Source organism: Nelumbo nucifera, chromosome 7, assembly GCF_055504915.1.
Source record: "Nelumbo nucifera cultivar China Antique chromosome 7, China Antique-T2T, whole genome shotgun sequence".
Classification (NCBI taxonomy): Eukaryota; Viridiplantae; Streptophyta; class Magnoliopsida; order Proteales; family Nelumbonaceae; genus Nelumbo; species Nelumbo nucifera.
The window spans coordinates 43,491,799-43,509,343 of NC_142655.1; the positions used below are offsets into that span (position 1 = coordinate 43,491,799).

General features: G+C 39.4%; 1 protein-coding gene across 1 annotated transcript; it reads right to left on the reverse strand.

Annotated features, from left to right (window-relative positions):
• Positions 1–12,651: 12,651 nt before the first annotated feature.
• Positions 12,652–16,464, reverse strand: LOC148790428 (uncharacterized). Its single transcript, XM_088892288.1, has 7 exons — positions 16,197–16,464; positions 16,006–16,082; positions 15,628–15,741; positions 15,220–15,564; positions 13,962–14,691; positions 12,849–13,088; positions 12,652–12,785 (listed from the first exon to the last, which is right to left on the reverse strand). Exons 1-7 carry the CDS (start codon positions 16,462–16,464, stop codon positions 12,652–12,654), a joined length of 1,908 nt encoding a protein of 635 aa, XP_088748414.1.
• Between the last annotated feature and the right edge of the window lie 1,081 nt (positions 16,465–17,545).

Genomic DNA, 17,545 nt, shown 5'->3' on the forward strand with positions numbered 1-17,545 from the left:
TTGATTTAGGTCAAACCGAAGTGGCTCCCACTGACTTTCATAAAGCTAGATTTCGGTGGGCCCAAATCGGCTAGGGTTCTGCACGTTTCCTCTTCAAGAGGTGTGGGACCCACCACTGAGGGAGGTCATCCAATGACTAACAGGGACACCATGGCAATGATGTGCACTCAGTCATGGTGTGCACAAGAGCCACTATCGAATCAGCATGGGCCAAGCACTTATGGCCCATGAATGTAACACATCACACATCCATACATCACATGCAGGGAAGAATTGATCCAATCAATTAATATCTGTAAAGCCCATTTTAAAGTCCAATTTTAATCCATAATATTAACCATTAATATTATCTAGGTATATGGGCCGAATTAGGGTTGAACAGTTCGGCCCATACAGCTTTATCTGCGAAGTGGGCTTTTAGCAGTTTTAACAATTTAAAACTGGGCCTTTACAGGTTGAGCCGAATTAAAAATTCAATTAATTATCAATCCTTAGGCCCATTTGTGGGAGAATTAGGGCTGACATTCAGCCTTGGTCGAACCCTAGATTCGGTCCAACCAGTTTGGACCAATCTGGTTCGAATGGGTCTAGGGTTTGATCTTTAATTAAAGATTTATATCAAGAAATTAATCTGAAATTAAATACTGATAAAAGAAAATCAAGAATCAGTCAGATAGGGTTGTTCGCATAATCCATCCTGCAAAACAAAGGTTAGATCACAGTTTACAGTTTCATAAACTGCAAATCGCAGATAGCGATTCTCCCATCTGCGAAATCTCCTTCCTTGTACTGCCATCTTCGATCCAAAATAAAAATAAATAGTAAACCTAATTTCTATAATAATTACATCAAATCAAATGCCTATACGTTCAGTCTAAGAAATAAAAAAAAATATTTGACAGACCAAATGTAATAAAATAATCAAGAAACTACAAAATCGCAGGTTCCCTATGCCAATCAAGATTTCGATCTCCAAGTGTACGAGCAGCCCTTAAATCAAGAAAATTATAAAGAACAGTTCTAAATAATAGTCAGATGTATAAAATTTAATTTTAGATCAATCGCCCATCAACTGGAAACAAATTTTCCAGAAAAACCTTATATTTGCGCAAATCGAGTAAAATGCCTTCTGCCTATTTGCACAGGTTCAGATTTGATCCAGTTCGGTTCAAGACTTGAACCTGGCTCTGATACCACTGAAGGGATGAGATATCTGTCGCATGGACGCCCGAATCTTGCGGAATAGAATGGGCAAATTTCAAAAATTTCTCTCCATCGTACTAGGAATCGTATTCCCTATTTTAGAAAAATCATATTTTTCAAGGATCAATCTTGAACCATGAACCGAACCAGATCTGAACAAAAGCAGTAGGAGAGGGATATACCTAATATGGAGAAACAATATCTCCCAATGGAGGTGTTCACGCCCAAGGAAGGAACCAAAAATTGCTCCCACTGAAGATGGTGCAATGCAGGATGGAGCAGAATCATCAGCGTTCTTCAAAAGAACCAGATCCTTCGCAAGAATCAGCTAGATGACACGTGAGCACTTCTTCCAATCAGCCCTTTCACAAAGGACTGATATCAAGATCCAATCTTGATCACTAATATTGGCAAGGGGAGATCGAACTGGCAGATATGGCGGCGGCAAGAAGGAGGCGGCAAGAGAGATTTAGCGCAGTGATGCTGAATTCCCTCTTCTGTGATTTCAGCTCTGAAGAGGATGTGAATATGAATATCTTCTAAAGGCTGCCGCCCCCTCCTCCTTTTATAAGTTTAAAGGGATCAGCTCCTAATCCCATTAGGAGTTGCTGATCCAAATCATATTTGGATCAGAATTCCCTTTAAGTGATAAGGGTAAACGCTTATCTTATCTGTAGATTAGATCAGCCCCCTCCTAATCCTGTTTGGAGGTTTCCATATTTGAATCACATTCAGATCTTGACTCTTTAAGTGGATAGGGTTAAGACCCAATCCTATCTGCTAATCTAATCTCAGAATTCGCCCCTCATTTAACTGATCAAATCAGCCCAGTTCGAAATGGGCTTTAGGCCCAATAAGGTTATGTGCTCACTTAGCCTTTCAAACTATTGTTTAGTTGGGCTTCCTTGTATGGCGTGGGACCCAAACATTGATCTGCACATTAGCCACATGGGTTCAGCCTAGCCTTTGTTACAAGGCCTGGCCGAATACACTGTTATGGACAGTGCACCCCCTGAAACCCATCACGTGGGCTCTATGGGCCCAACACTTACCTTAAGTGGTCCCTGGGCCAAGCCACCTTGTAACACCCAAGGACTATGGGCAGATGCAAGATTAGCCCATCGGGTATTATCCTCAATGGTTTTACACTTAAGCTCTCTGCCCATAATGATCAAACACTGCCCGACAAGAGAGGACCTCTCCCTTGGCTACAAGGAACAGTGCTGCACTCTCTACTCACATGGATCCCGGGAATTAAAACATTTTGCAAACGTTTGGAAACCATAATATTTATATGTATATCAATATATAAATATATTTTGCAAAACAAAATTTCAACGATTGAAATCGGCTGTGGGCAGTCTTGGTTTCCATCAGAGAGAGTGCATCCCCGATCATTACCTTTGTCCGACAAAGGGGCTGATCCTGTCATTATGATCACCCACTCAGATGAATTCTTGGATTGTCCCAACATACCCAGGTTTTGATCCCCGCTAAGGATCTCACTGATTGGCATATCAAAGGCAGTCCAATCCAACACCTAGTGTAGTATCATAATCAAGTCTAGGGGTTAGGTGTAACTTTCCAGTTTTGCCCATCAATCTCCAAGGTTCAGGGCAATACTGAAAATCTGGTCTGGTTCAAAGAATCAATTAATCCTACACTGCTTGTGCCTTGGGTCTCACCCTGGCGGCTAAGATAGGCCACCCCAACATTTGGCAGCACACCAGTGTCAGCCTTGGCAGGATAAATCTCCACAGACTTATCCAACGGCTGTGAACATTCTAAACTAACACAATCTCATAAGTGTCGAGTTTAAGGGTTTTACACAGAAACACACACAGGAACATGAATCAAATATGTACTTTATTCATTTACAATAAATTCATAATGTACATCATCCTGATTGGAGCTAAGGGCATACAACTGTCTAACAAATGACCCTTAGCCCTAATATAAAACAATACCTATCTTCTTCATTCAAGTATGGACCATTCCCCTTCTTCCCCTGTTCGAACAACAACCCGTGGCGGCGAATCAAAATGACCCCCATCTCCAACCTTTTTTTCTCAATCTCTTATTTTTCTTCTCCTTTTTCTTCTCCTTCTCTCTTCTTCTCCCTTTTCTTCTTCTTCTGGTATCGTCCCCTTCCATCTTCCCTATTTTCTATGACCGTTGTTGCAACTCTCAGCAATGGCGGTGCTTAAGCCCTCCGATCTCCCTCTCTCTCTCTCCTTCGTCTTCCTCCAATCCCAATCGGCCTTAATCAATTCATTTTCATGCACTGTTCACCTTCGGAACTCCTCGAAACACAACGGTGGCAAGTGGCAAGAGATCCTTCATAGTGATGGCACTTGGAGCAATACCTCCTCGGATCTTCAGTGGTTCATTTCATCATTTTTTTCGGATCATGTGTCGCCCCCCTCCACACCATCATTACTTGAGCTACTATACATGGACCTTAGCTGATTGGAGCCTCCCCTATCCATTGTCTAGATTCAGGCCAAGATATAGTAAATCTTGTCATTCTCCTTCCATAGTAGTTTCTCTTTTAGTTCTTTCTTTATTGTCTTTGTCTGATATTTGAATTGATTGCGAGTTGGGAGGTGAGGTTCGATAGAGCTAGTAATCAGCTCCATTGAACCATCTCTTGTAGGTTTCTGTTCTAGTTATTATTTTTTTTCTTTTTTTTTTTAGTTTTTGATTTATAGTTCTAGTTATTTTTTTCTTCCCTATTATCGATTAATTTTGCTGATAATGCCTTTCATAATGAAATTGTGGCATCATGACACTGGATTAATCAGGTTATTTATTTCTTCTTTTTCTTTCCTCTTTATTTATCTGTTTATCTGAATTGGGATCGGACAAGGGATGATTTCCTTTAAGACCAGATTAGAGAGAAAAGAGAAGAGGGTAGATGGGATTCGATCTTTTGCAAATTAGAAGAGTGAAGAGGGATTAAGTCAGTCAAAACATAGCATATTTGAAATGAACAAAAATAAAATAAAATAAAGTAATAGTAATAACATGGAATTAAAAAATAAAATAAAATAAAATAATAAAAGAGAAAGGAGAAAAGAGAAAAGAGAAAATAGAAAATAGAAGAATGAAAACTATAACCATAAATTTAGTTAACAAATTTAGTTTCTTAGTTTGGTAAATAGAATATATTTGCAAAGGGGAAATAAGCTTTAAAAAATATAATAATAAAAAATGAAAAATAAATAAAAAGAAAAAAATATAAAATATAAAAGATGCAAAGAAAGTAAAAAATATATCTAGGGAGGTTTCTCTTGTGATGCTTCGCTTCTCATTTGTTTTGCTTATTATGCTTTTTATCAATTGAATAATTGCTTATTTGTGCTTGTTGTTATAACATGTGGGCCCCGCCTATTGGACCCGGGAGGGGGGTGCTTAGCCCCCTTCTTCTCCTATCTGAGTCTTATCTGGACTGGTTAATTAGTGCCTCGGGCTGCTGGAGTCACTATAAATGAAAAACATTTTTGCCGAACATCCTAGAGGTCCCATCACCTCTGTTTCACTTACATGATGGGTGGCGACTCCAAATACAACCCAAGTGAGTCGGTTTTCTGACGCTCACAGATTAGCGACTCCACTAGGGAATTCCCGGACCATAGGTGGGGCCCACATGGGACCCATTTAGTTTGCATTGCTCTTTTGTATATTTACATGCTTTTATGTTATTTTCTGCACTTTATGATAATAATTGCTTCTTTTATGATTTTCATTGAATTATTACTTGTTGTTTTACTTTCATTATTGCATGCTTGATCTCACTCACCAATTGCACACACCATTTGCATTAGATTTTAGAATCCTATGTCCTATTAGGAGGGGGGCAGTAGATGCCAAGACATTTGGATGGCATCGACAATCCACAAACCAGTCACCAACCTGAGAAGCCCGCTTGTCCGACGGGTGGAGGTTTGAAGGCTGGCTACCTTATTAGAGCTGTGCGTCTAGAAACAAACCGGGTAAACCCATGCATGTTCACTTAGATCTTAATTCTTAGTTTAGAAAGGATTAGGGGAAATTACCCTAGTTTCTAAAATAGGACACGTGTGTTGTGTACTTTAGCATGAAGAAAAAAGAGAAGAAAAGAAAAGAGAAAATTAAAAAAATAAAAAATGACAAAAAAAAGAAAAAGTGAGAAAAACCAAAAAAGAGAAAAGGGAAAAAGTATAATAAAAAATGTAAAGCATAAAATTTGAAAAGAAATAACAAAAATGATTAAAAACAAAATAAATAAAAAAATAAAAAAATAGGATGAGAAGATCAATCGTCATGATCTAAATTTTGAAGAGTCCAAATCAATCAGCCAAAGCGATAGGATCTCTGCTTTTCCTTAGATGTTGATTTAAGTTGGAAGTATGTTTTTATTTCCTTTAATTCAATCCAAACCACCATTGGTAGGTATTCAGATTCACACATGCATGTGGATTGGCTCTGCATCTTTGGTTGAGGGTAACAACTTTGTGTTCAGGTATTTACCTTAGATCTGGGTTATGATTTGTTACAGAAGTTGGAGCTGTCAAAGTGTAAGTAGGGAGTTGGAATTGCAGTTCTAGGCTTTGGATTGGGTGGGAGATAGAAGGCATGAGAAATTTGAGGAATGAAAAGAAAAATAGGATACAAATATAGTGTATTTTGGTCATGTGATTGAAAAAAAGATAGGATAAGAGAGAGAGAAGGTGGTACAAAGGCCAAGTCTCAATTGTGAGTTAAATTTTACAAAATTTTTCAGAAAATGTATAAATATGGTATCCCCTCATATAATATTTTTTGCTACATAAGTGTGGATCTATTGACCACAACACATTGTTGGGATGTTCCCAATGCGGTTGAGTGATTGTGGCCAGCAATGTCTTGTGATCTGCATATCTGGAGGTGTTTGGTTTTGTGGATGCTTTTTGGAAAAACGCCACCACATCAGCACTAGGGGTGTTTATAGTCTGGTTCAATGCAGTTTAGAGAAGTTCTTAAAAATTTTATTTTATTGTTTTATTATAAAAGAAAAAGAGCTTATTATATATATATATTTATAATTTTATATATTTGGTTTAGATATATTATATATATAATATTTATATGTCATTTATGTAGATAATTATGTTGTTTATATATATATATAAATATATATAATAAGCTCAAATTAGAAAACTGCAATTTAGAAACCAAAACCAAAACCACAAACTGCAATTTAGAAAAATATGAAGCCGAACCAAACCTCAAATTTGCTTTGGTTAGATTTGGTTCAATTTGCAGTTTGAACCAAACAATGAATACCACTAATCAACGCCACTTAGGCATTGGTATTTATTGACCATGAAACATTCTTTTAGTTTCAATGTTTATCAAAGAAAACATTAAAAGGTAGAAATGCTTAGATTTATGTGCATGAGCCACTAGGGGAAACTTCAAATTTTGTTTCTTTCCCAACAACGCAACATTTATTGGAATGCAATGCTTAACTAGAGCCGATGTGGCATCTTACATGGAAGGGATAAGAAATGATCCAATGCATTGCGGATCCATCTTGCCCCTATTCCATGTTTATCATTTGATCACTGTTAGGACGTTGGTTATGAGCCGTTGGATGTGATTTGCACACAGAATCGACCATGGGATCTCAATCTCCACCATTAAATACATGTATGAATACTCTAGACCGTTAAATGGGCATGATGGCACTCTAACATAGCTAAATAGTCACATTGGATCGTTTATAAGGTAACCAAACAGCAAAAAAAAAAGCTTAAGATAAGCTGAGGTGGCAGATGACTTTTTGGGTATTACTTGACGATAAAAAACAATAAAAAAAGATAATATTTTTCAAAAAAATATTTATGTAAAAAACATCCAATCTATAAACATCCATATTACATTTGTCTTTTGCGTAATTTCAAATTGATTTGTTTTGATTGAGCCTTGTTGATGCTCGGATTGGCCGAGTTCAACACTGTCAATTCTCTCCTAAGCCCAAGGAGATCCGAGGTGCGGGAAGATGAGGACTGGCATAACTGAAGAGCGGAGTTTGAAATGGGGGAGATCCGAGATCCGGGGTCCGTGGTCCGCAACGTTTGGTATCCAAGGCAGATAAGGATCCCGAGGTCAGCTCTGCAAGGAAGGGTAACGTCAAAGGCCTCGGGTGAAGACCCGAGGCGAGGACTCCGACAGTCAAGTTACGAAGAAGGTATGAAGTGGATGAGGTCTGAGGTGCGAACACCCAAATGAGGTCACATCAAGAAACCTCTAGAGTAAGCTAGAGAGCTAGAGTGTTCGATCCTTTAAGGGGTTGCCTCTTATTTATACTTGAATTGACTTGGAGGTAGGTGAGCTCAGACGGTGGAGATTGAGTCCATATGTGGGGTACGTGGCCATCCTAGGGCACCGAGTGACCCTGCGCCATTGGTTCCTTGCTTTGTGCCGAGATGGGTAGCGTGCACCAGCTGATTGGCTCAGCCCTTATGTGTGCCGCTTGATACGTGTGTGCCCTGCGATTGGTTTGGGTCATCTGCGCCTACATCATTTGCCCCCCACTCCTAAGGCCGTGGTGGGGGTCTGAGCTAGGAGGGGCCTCGACTTCGACCGAAGGGAGTGAATTGTCCCGTACTAGGAGGCGTTGATGGACCTGTGGCATTGGTATGCCTCTAAACTATGTGGATGGCCGAGGTGAAGGGATGGGAGATCCATTATATGGATGGCCAAACCCTATTTTCACAAATTTATTTTCTCCCATCTAGGAATCGCATTCCCTAATTTAGAAAACTGCATTTTCAAGGTTCGTTCTTGAATCCAAAACCGGACCAGATTTGAAACCAAAAGGGAGGAGAGGGATATACCAGATATGAAGTAGCAGTAACTCCCAATGAAGGTGTTCATGCCCAAGGAGAAGACCAAAACCTACTTCCACTGAAGATGACACAGTGTGTGATTAAGCAGGATCAGCAGGATGGCTCTTCAACAAGAACCAGGATTCTTTAGCAAGAATCAAACAGAGGCTAGTGAGAACAATTTCAGATTGTTTCTTCAACCAAGAAACAATCTCAAGAACCTTTTTTGATCAATTCCACAAGAGGAGATCGAACTGGGTAGGGATGGCAAGAATATGAGAGAATTCTGCAGATTGATGTGTGTTAAAACTGAGGAATTTGCCCCCTATTTATAGTCTTCTTGGGATTAGCCTCCTAATCTAATTAGGAGAGAGTTTCTTGATCCAAATTTGATATTTGGATTTGGACTTTTAAATGGATAAGACTTATCTTATCCTTTCAGCTAATCCTAATCAAATTATAGATAAGATCTTGCCTCCTTTTAATTAACTAACTTAAGACCAGTTCGAATTGGGCTTTAGGCCCATTAAGCTTATGTGCTCACTTACTCCTTAACCTACTGCCCAGATGGCTCTCTTTGTATGGCATGGGACTCTTACATCGATCTACACATCAGCCACATGGGTTCAGCCTAGCCTTTTTTACAAGGCTTGGCCGAATTCACTATAGGAGACAGTGAACCCCCGAGTCCATCACCATGGGCTCTTAATGGGCCCAACATTTACACTAAATGGTCCTTGGGTCCAACCACCTTATGAAAACCCAAGGACTGTGGGCAGATGCAAGATTAACCCATCAGGTATTATCCTCGATGGTCTAACACTTAACCTCTCACCCCATAATGATTAAATACTACCCAACAAGAGAGGACCTCTCCCTTGGCTATAAGGTACAATGCTGCACTCCCTACTCACATGTATCCCAGGAATTAAAACCTTTTTGCAAACATTTCGAAACCATAATATTTGTATATATATGTATATCTCTATATAAATATATTTTGCAAAACAAATTTCAACGTTTGAAATCAACTGCCGGCAATTTTGGTTTCTATCAGAGAGAGTGCATTCCCTGATCATTTACTTTGTCTAACAAAGGGGCTGATCCTATCACTCTGATCACCCACTTAGATGAATTCTCGGGCTGTCCCAACATACCAAGGTTTTGAACCCCTCTAAGGATCTCACTGATTGGCATATCAAAGACAACCCGATCCGACACCTAGTGCAGTACCATAATCGAGTCTAGGGGTCAGGTGTAACATTCCAGCTTTGCCCATCTATCTCCAAGGTCCAGGGCAATACTGGAATTAGGTCCGGTTCAGGGTTTCAAGAAAAGCCACACTGCATTTACCTCAGGTCTCACCCTGGTAGCTGAGACAAGCCACCCCACCCAACTTGGTGGCACATCAGTATCAGCCTTGGCAGGATAAATCTCTCTAGATCTATCCAACGACCATGAAGATTCTAAACTAACTCAAGTCTCATAAGTGTCCAGTTTAAAGGTATTACACAGAAACACACCACAATGACATGAACCAATTATGTACTTTATTCATTTACAATAAATGTCAAAAGATACATCAATCTGATTGGAACTAAGGGCATAACTGTCTAACAGCTCCCACTAGCACTTAGGTCCAATCGGGTACAAGCCGGAGTCCCATACTTTCCACATGTTTCTCAAACACTTTCTGTGTAAATGGCTTAGTCAATGGGTCTGCTACATTCTTTGCTGACGCTACTTTCTGAATCAAACCCGATTTAAGTTCAAAGGCTACCTTGAGAGTGGGATAGATTATGCATAAAGGCTGTTGATTCATGATTGGCGCAGCTAACTCTCTTAGCGTTCTTTCTCTATCAGCCATCCTTTCTTCCTCTTCGAAAATGGGTCGATCACAAGTTAAATCAATATCAGAATTCACCCTTGGAGGTGAACGGTCCTTCCTTTGTTTCGCCTCCTTTCTCAATCTTCGGGTGGTCTTCTAAATTTCAGGGTTATATTCTAGTTCACCTTGGTGAGAAGCACGAGTCATAAAACAAAGTAGGTTAACACAAACAGAAGGTACAAAGCTAAGAAATTAAAGTAGTTCCCCGGCAACGGCACCAAAATTCTGACGGATTGTCGAAGCCCTCAAAATTAAAGCTAGTCCCACCCTATAATAAATTTGTAGTAACTGTGGTACCAGGTCAAATCCCACAGGGAGCTAGTAATTTCTGAGCCGAATGCGCAATTCAAAGAGTGGGAAATTGGAATGATTAAATTCTAAAATAACAATTAATGCAAAATAGCAAATAACAATCAAGGAAAATTCAATCTTACTAAATTCTAATCCAAGGGTTCAGATTGAGTCAATTGGTCACCGATCCTAGGTAAACTTCAGCAATCTTGCAATTCAAATATTTAACCTTAGGATTTATTAGGATAGCCATAATAAACCTCGTGTTTTCCTGAATTAGTTGACCAAACCCAGCATTCGATCAACACTTATCATTAACCGACTGGGTACGATAGCGTTCCATATCAATTAATGATAGCAATAACCTTTGTGAAAACAGTTAAACCAAAATAACAATAATTGAGATAGCTGCAATTATCGAATCTTGTTCCATTGATTCCCCTTAGGTTAAAACATACACATACATTGGTCAAAGGCTGTCACGAACAATTGATCCATGTAGGATAATAACCTAATTGCTACTTGTACCACTATTCGTGACAATTACGGATCATTGAACCATGGATAGCAGTAGGAAGATCAACATTAATTAATTTGTCAGACTAATTAACATTAACATCCATAAGAACATGCACAAGAATCAACGAATACTTGAATTAAAAGCAAGAATTTAAATTAAACACAAAACCTCACGATGACACAATTGAATTAGAAATCCCCCTTGAATCAGAAAAGAAAAGCTTAGCCTCTCATGGTTGTCGACTCCCTCTTGCTCTGCTTCCGAGATGGATGGACTGATCTTCTGAATTGATTGAGTGCTTCAGTGATTGAGTGATGCCTAAAGCTGGTCCCCCCCCCCCCCCCCCCCCCCCCCCCCTTTATATAGCTTTAGGAGGAGGGGCTCTCTCCAACTCCTCTTAGGAGATTAATCCTCAAAAATAGAAAGTCCTAATCAGTTTTGATCTAATCCTATCCTATCTCTTATCTAGTAGTCTCTCTTATCTAGTAATCTAATCTCAATCATCTTATCCTTCTATGATTACATTTGAAATTTGAATCTGATGGGACTCTTAATTCTTGAATTCGAGTTGGGCTCTTTAATAACTTAGGCCGCTACAAGGCTTTCCTGCGAATTGGGCTTCAGCTGTGAACTGGGCTTTACTACGAATTTGTTCCGACTTCGGGCCCGATTTTTACCTCGATGTACACTTAAACCTTGCCCATCCTCAGGCAAGACAAAACTCAAGCAAAAACAATCTAACTACATATTGATTTTTAAAACTCTCTCTCTCTACATGATGCTTGGCCTCTCGCATGCTTCAATCCAGACTTAATAATCTTTTCATTTTCCACTTCCTTCTCCTCTTTAACTTGTCAAAGAGTAATCTCAACTCACCATTCCTCATGAACCCAAGTTAAATCAATAGTCAAGGAAAACAAGCATTCCATCGTCTGAACATTCTTGGACTAAAATAGGCACTCATTGTTTTAACAATCAAATGCAGCCATATTCAAATATCTCTCTTTGTTTTTGAGGTATCATTTGTTTCCAGGGTCAAAACAAGGTATGTTATCACCATAAGCTTGCTTATGTATCACATCTCCACCACTAAGCATGAGTTCAATGCATCAAAAATTGAAATGGAGTGCTAGGATTGAGTGCATTTTATGCTCCATCTCACCATTTTCTTTTGTTTCTAAATTTGAGTGCATCTTATTCTCCATCTCACATTTGTCTTTCGCTTCTAACTGTGAGTGCATTTTATGCTCCATCTCACATTTGTCACGAATTTTTTTTTTTTGCACAACAATAGACATTATCATTTCCATTCCGATCCATGAACTCATTGACGTGGTCTCAACATGACTACAGAGCAAGTTCTAGAATAATCAAACCGTGTTTGACGGGCCTTTGACAGGCCTTTAGGCATAAGGGTTACATTTGTAATCTTGCTTATTCCAAAATAATGAGGTGCCTTATGTAGTCAAAAAATTCAGTTAGTCATGCTTGCATCATGTCTTGTCATTTCAACCTAAGCACATAATTCATGATAGTTTGAAATTATTCAAAGATAAGTTTCTAGGGAGTAGAAACTTCAAAAAGCAAGGTTAAAAAGTGATGATCGAAGCATGCTAGAGTTACCCCAGAAATTATCAAATTCCTCTAATCCCCCCACACTTAAGGTATACATTGTCCCCAATGTATATGACTGTGCGTACGATAGAAAGATTTAAGGGAACTTCCCTGAACGCCTTGTTGAGATCTTTCCGATGTAAAATCAGCTGCTAAACACGACCATGTTCCTAAAATTGAAAACAATAAAAATAACTAACAAAAATAACTAAACACAATGGGTTGTCTCCCATAAGCGCAATTGTTTAACGTCGTTATGCTCGACGTACTTCCTTGCTTCCTTAATTCGATGAATAATGAGGAAGATCCAACGAGATGTCTTCCAAGGAGGAGACAATCGCATCCTCATGGAACAACTTTAATCTATGCCCATTCACTCTGAAAACCTTATTTGTATCAAGACTTTTGATCTCCACTGCTCCATAAGGAAACACATTAATAACAACAAATGGACCCATCCACCTAGAACGCAACTTACCTGGAATGAGTTGGAGTCGAGAATTATATAATAACACATTTTGACCAACCATAAACTGTTTCCTTAAAAGCAAATTATCATGGAACAACTTGGTCTTCTCTTTGTAGATTCTCGAATTCTCATATGCTTCTAGCCGCAACTCCTCCAATTCTTGTAATTGGAGCTTTCTTGCCTTGCCAGCTTCTTCTATGTCTATATTGCAATGTTTGATCGCCCAATATGCCTTATGTTCGATTTCAACTAGTAAATGACAAGATTTGCCAAAAACTAATCTATAGGGAGACATCCCTATTGGTGTTTTATATGCGGTCCGGTATGCCCAAAGTGCATCATCTAGACATAGGCTCCAATCCTTTCTACCTGGATTCATCATCTTCTCTAAAATGGACTTGACCTCTCAATTGGAAATCTCAGCTTGTCTATTTTTCTGGGGGTGATAGATAGTGGTGACTCGGTGATGCATCCCATACTTTTTCAGCAAGGCTTCAACGGCTTTATTGCAGAAGTGGGTCCTTTGATCACTTATGATGGCTCGAGGAATACCAAACCTACTGAAAATGTTAGATTTGATAAAACCTACAACACACTTAGAGTCATCAGTTTTGGTGGCTTTTGCTTCAACCCATTTCGAGACATAATCAACTGCCGGAAGTATGTAAACAAAACCACAAGAGGAAGGAAAGGGTCCCATAAAATCAATACCCCAAACATCAAAATTTTCGCAAATAAGAATGGGGGTTTGGGGCATCTCATTTCTACGAGACAATGCACCTATTCTTTGGCATCTTTCACAATTTTTACAGAACAAGTATGCATCTTTAAATAAAGTTGCCCAATACAACCCACTATCTAAGACCTTCCTAGTAGTTCTTTTTGGCCCAAAATGACCACCACAAGCATAATTATGACAAAAATTCAAAATCGACATATGTTCACTTTCAGGGACACATCTCCTAATCACTTGATCAAAGCAAAATTTCCACAAATAAGGTTCATTCCAAACATAATATTTCGCCTCATACCTGATTTTATCCTTCATTGACTTGCTAAGATAACTAGGCAAAATTCCAGTAACTAAGTAATTCACAATATCAGCATACTAAGGGACCATACCTTTTATTTGGAACAGTTGCTCATCAGGAAAATGCTTAGAGATGGGTGAGGAGTCTTCATCTTTTACCAACCTGCTTAGATGGTCCGCCATCAAGTTTTCAGCTCCCCTTCGATCCTTGATTTCTAAATCGAATTCTTGGAGCAAAAGTATCCACCGTATCAGCCTCGGCTTTGACTCCTTCTTCGCCAATAAGTATTTCAAAGCTGCATGATCAGAAAACACAATCACTTTAGAGCCAAGCAAATATGATCGAAATTTACCTAAAGCAAAAACAATTGCTAATAGCTCCTTTTCGGTGGTTGTGTAATTGCATTGTGCAGCATTCAACGTCCTCGAAGCATAGTAAATGACATGGCTCTTCCCATCAATCCGTTGACCTAGAACAGCTCCTACCGCATAGTTGCTTGCATCGCTCATAATTTCAAAGGGCAAGTTCCAGTCCGGTGGTTGAATAACGGGTGCAATCGTCAGCAAATTCTTGAGCTTATCAAATGCTTCCTTGCATTCATCCCCAAAATTGAAAAGCACATCTTTTTGAAGCAATTTGGACAATGGTAGGGCAATTTTTGAAAAGTCCTTGACAAACCTATGATAAAAACCTGCATGTCCAAGAAAAGCATGCACTTCCCTAACATTTGTAGGGTAAGGTAAGCTCACAATTAAATCAACCTTTGCCTTATTGACCTCTATGCCTCTTGCAGAGATAACATGTCCCAACACAATGCCTTCCTTTACCATAAAGTGGCATTTTTCATAATTCAAAACCAAATTAGTTTTGACACATCTATCCAGAATTTTACTCAAATTATCTAAACAATCATCAAACGAATCACCATAGACAGTAAAATCATCCATGAACACTTCAATGCACTTCTCAATAAAGTCAGAAAATATACTAATCATGCACCTTTGAAAAGTACCTGGAGCATTGCACAGACCAAAAGGCATCCGTCTGTAGGTGAAAGTGTCGAATGGGCAAGTAAAAGTCATTTTCTCTTGGTCCTCTTGAGCAATAACGATTTGATAATAACTTGAAAATCCATCGAGAAAACAAAAGAATACCTTGCCGGCTAACCTTTCTAACATTTGATCTATGAAGGGCAAGGGGAAATGGTCCTTTCTAGTGGCTAAATTAAGTTTCCGAAAGTCAATCACCATACGCCAGCCATTTTGTACCCTCATTGGGACCAGTTCGTTATTTTGATTTCTTTCCACAGTGATCCCAGTTTTCTTGGGTATAACATGTATTGGACTTACCCACTTAGTATCCGAAATTGAATAGATTATCCCTTCATCTAGTAACTTAAGCACTTCCTTCTTTACCACTTCTTTCATTGCCGGGTTGAGCTTCCTTTGCGATTCTCTGACTGGCTTGGCACCATCTTCCAAGAGAATAATGTGCATGCAAATTGAGGGGCTGACCCCTTTTATATCGGCTAAGGTCCAACCAATCGCCGCCTTGTGCTCTTTCAAAACCTCGATGAGCCGTGCCTCTTGATCATCCGTCAACCCTTTTGCAATGATTACTGGCAATGTTTCTTTGTCACCCAAGTAGGCATACTTAAGGTGATTTGGCAAGGTCTTCAGCTCTAACTTCGGAGCCTGCAAAACAGAAGGCAACAATTTCTTATGAGAAAACGATGATGGAATATTAGAATTTGTTACCTTTTGTTCTACTATCAGTTCCGAAACTTCACAGGATGTATCTAATTCTTCCTCCATATCCAATTGTGCACTTAATTCGAGTTCCGCATTCATATCCTCTTCCCCAAAAACTTCCTACACAATTGAGTCAACAATGTCAACTGAACAAATCGAATGACATTCATTGGGGTACTTCATTGCTTAAAAAATATTAAATTTAACAATCTCACTGTCAAACTCGACGGAGAGGGTACCCTCATCCACATCTATTTTGGTTTTGGCCATTTTCATAAATGGCCTACCTAATAGAAGTGGGGTTGAACTTGTGATCGTATCCTCCTCCATCTTCAAGATGTAAAAGTCGGCTGGAAATATAAGGTCATTAACCTACATCAAAACATCCTCAACAATCCCTTCAAGGTAAGCGTTAGAACGGTCAACTAACTGAATAACAACCCCAGTTTCTTTCAATGGACCTAAATTTAAAACACAATAAATTGAGTATGGCATGACATTGATGGATGCATCAAAATCTAGCATGGAACGCTCAATTCTTTTATTGCCAATCACGCAAGGTAAAGTAAACATACCTGGATCAACACGCTTTTCCAGCAGGGTCCTCTTGATGACAACTGATACATTCTCCCCAACCTTTACCTTCTCATTTCCTCTCAGCTTCCTTTTGTTAGTGCACAACTCCTTTAGAAATTTTGCATATTTGGGGATTTGTTTGATGGCATCTAACAAGGGAATATTTATTTCCACCTTCCTAAAGGTCTCCAAGATTTCTTGCTCGTACTCTTCTTTCTTAGATTTTTCCAACCTACTAGGAAATGGTGGCACAATGGCATTAGACATCTTAGGTAGAGGAGGGTCGGGTTCTACCTCATGTGATACTTGTTCCTCCTCTTCTTTCTGCTCTTTATCCTCTTTCCTTGGTGAAGTAGGCTGTGACTGTAATTCCTTCCCACTTCTCAGCACCACTGCACTCGCATTCTCCTTGGGATTGACTACCGTCTATGATGGTAGCTTTCCAGAGTTCTGCGCCTCCAACTTGCTAATAGAAGTAGCAAGTTGACTAATTTGGTTCCCTAAGTTTTGGATGCTGGCCCTTGTTTCCTGTTGGAATTGTTGAGTGTTAGTCGCAAGAGCCTTAACGATCTCATCTAAAGACATACCTGAACTTGAGGGTTGAATTTGAACTTGGGTAGGTGCTGGAATTGGGTGCTGTCTGTTGAAAGCTTGGGGCTGGAATCTCTGTGGCCCTCCTTGATTTCCGTAGCTCAGATTGGGATGATCCCTCCACCCAGGATTGTAATAGTTAGAATAGGGATCATACTTGTGTTGAGGTTGGCCCGGAAATCCTCCTACGGCACTGACTTGCTGCATCGAACCCTCTTGTAATGATGGGCACATATCCGTAGGATGCCCAAGAATCGAGCATATGCCACAAACCCTTGCCGTTTGTAATTGCCCTATGATGAGAATAAAATTTATCATATTTTTATCCCCTAATATTCTGAATTAGTACTTAGTTAGACTCATATTTCTTATAATTCGGTGCAGGGCAAGGAAAGAAGTTGCGAGAAGAAAAACAAGGCTAATCGGATGGGTTTGCACAGTTTCGGCAGCGATCAGTAATCTATGCCTAACTTCATATCTAGGCTCCGATTGGGCTGATTCAAGATTCATTGGAAAGACAAGAGATAAAGCTACAACTTTCATGTTTTGGGCTTTCTCAGTTTCTACCTACATCGAAGTCAAATCCGGGCCTGAAGACGGAGCAATTTCGTAGTGAGGCCCAGTTCCCAGCTGAAGCCCATTCCGCAGAAAAACCTTGAAGCGGCCCAAGTTATTAAAACAGCCCATTCGAATTCAAGAATTTCGAGAGTCTTCTTAGATTTAAATTTTAAATGTAATTCCAGAAATATTAGGAAAG

Bases quoted from the DNA above. Each gene is read 5' to 3' on its own strand.
- LOC148790428 (XM_088892288.1), bottom strand. From the start codon at position 16,464: ATGTCTAATGCCATTGTGCCACCATTTCCTAGTAGGTTGGAAAAATCT. The intron at 15,742-16,005 runs GTTTTGATGTAG...TCAATTGTGTAG, and splicing joins TTGAAGGGATTGTTGAGGAT to GAAGTTTTTGGGGAAGAGGA. The intron at 15,565-15,627 runs GTAACAAATTCT...TCTGTTTTGCAG, and splicing joins AACTGATAGTAGAACAAAAG to GCTCCGAAGTTAGAGCTGAA.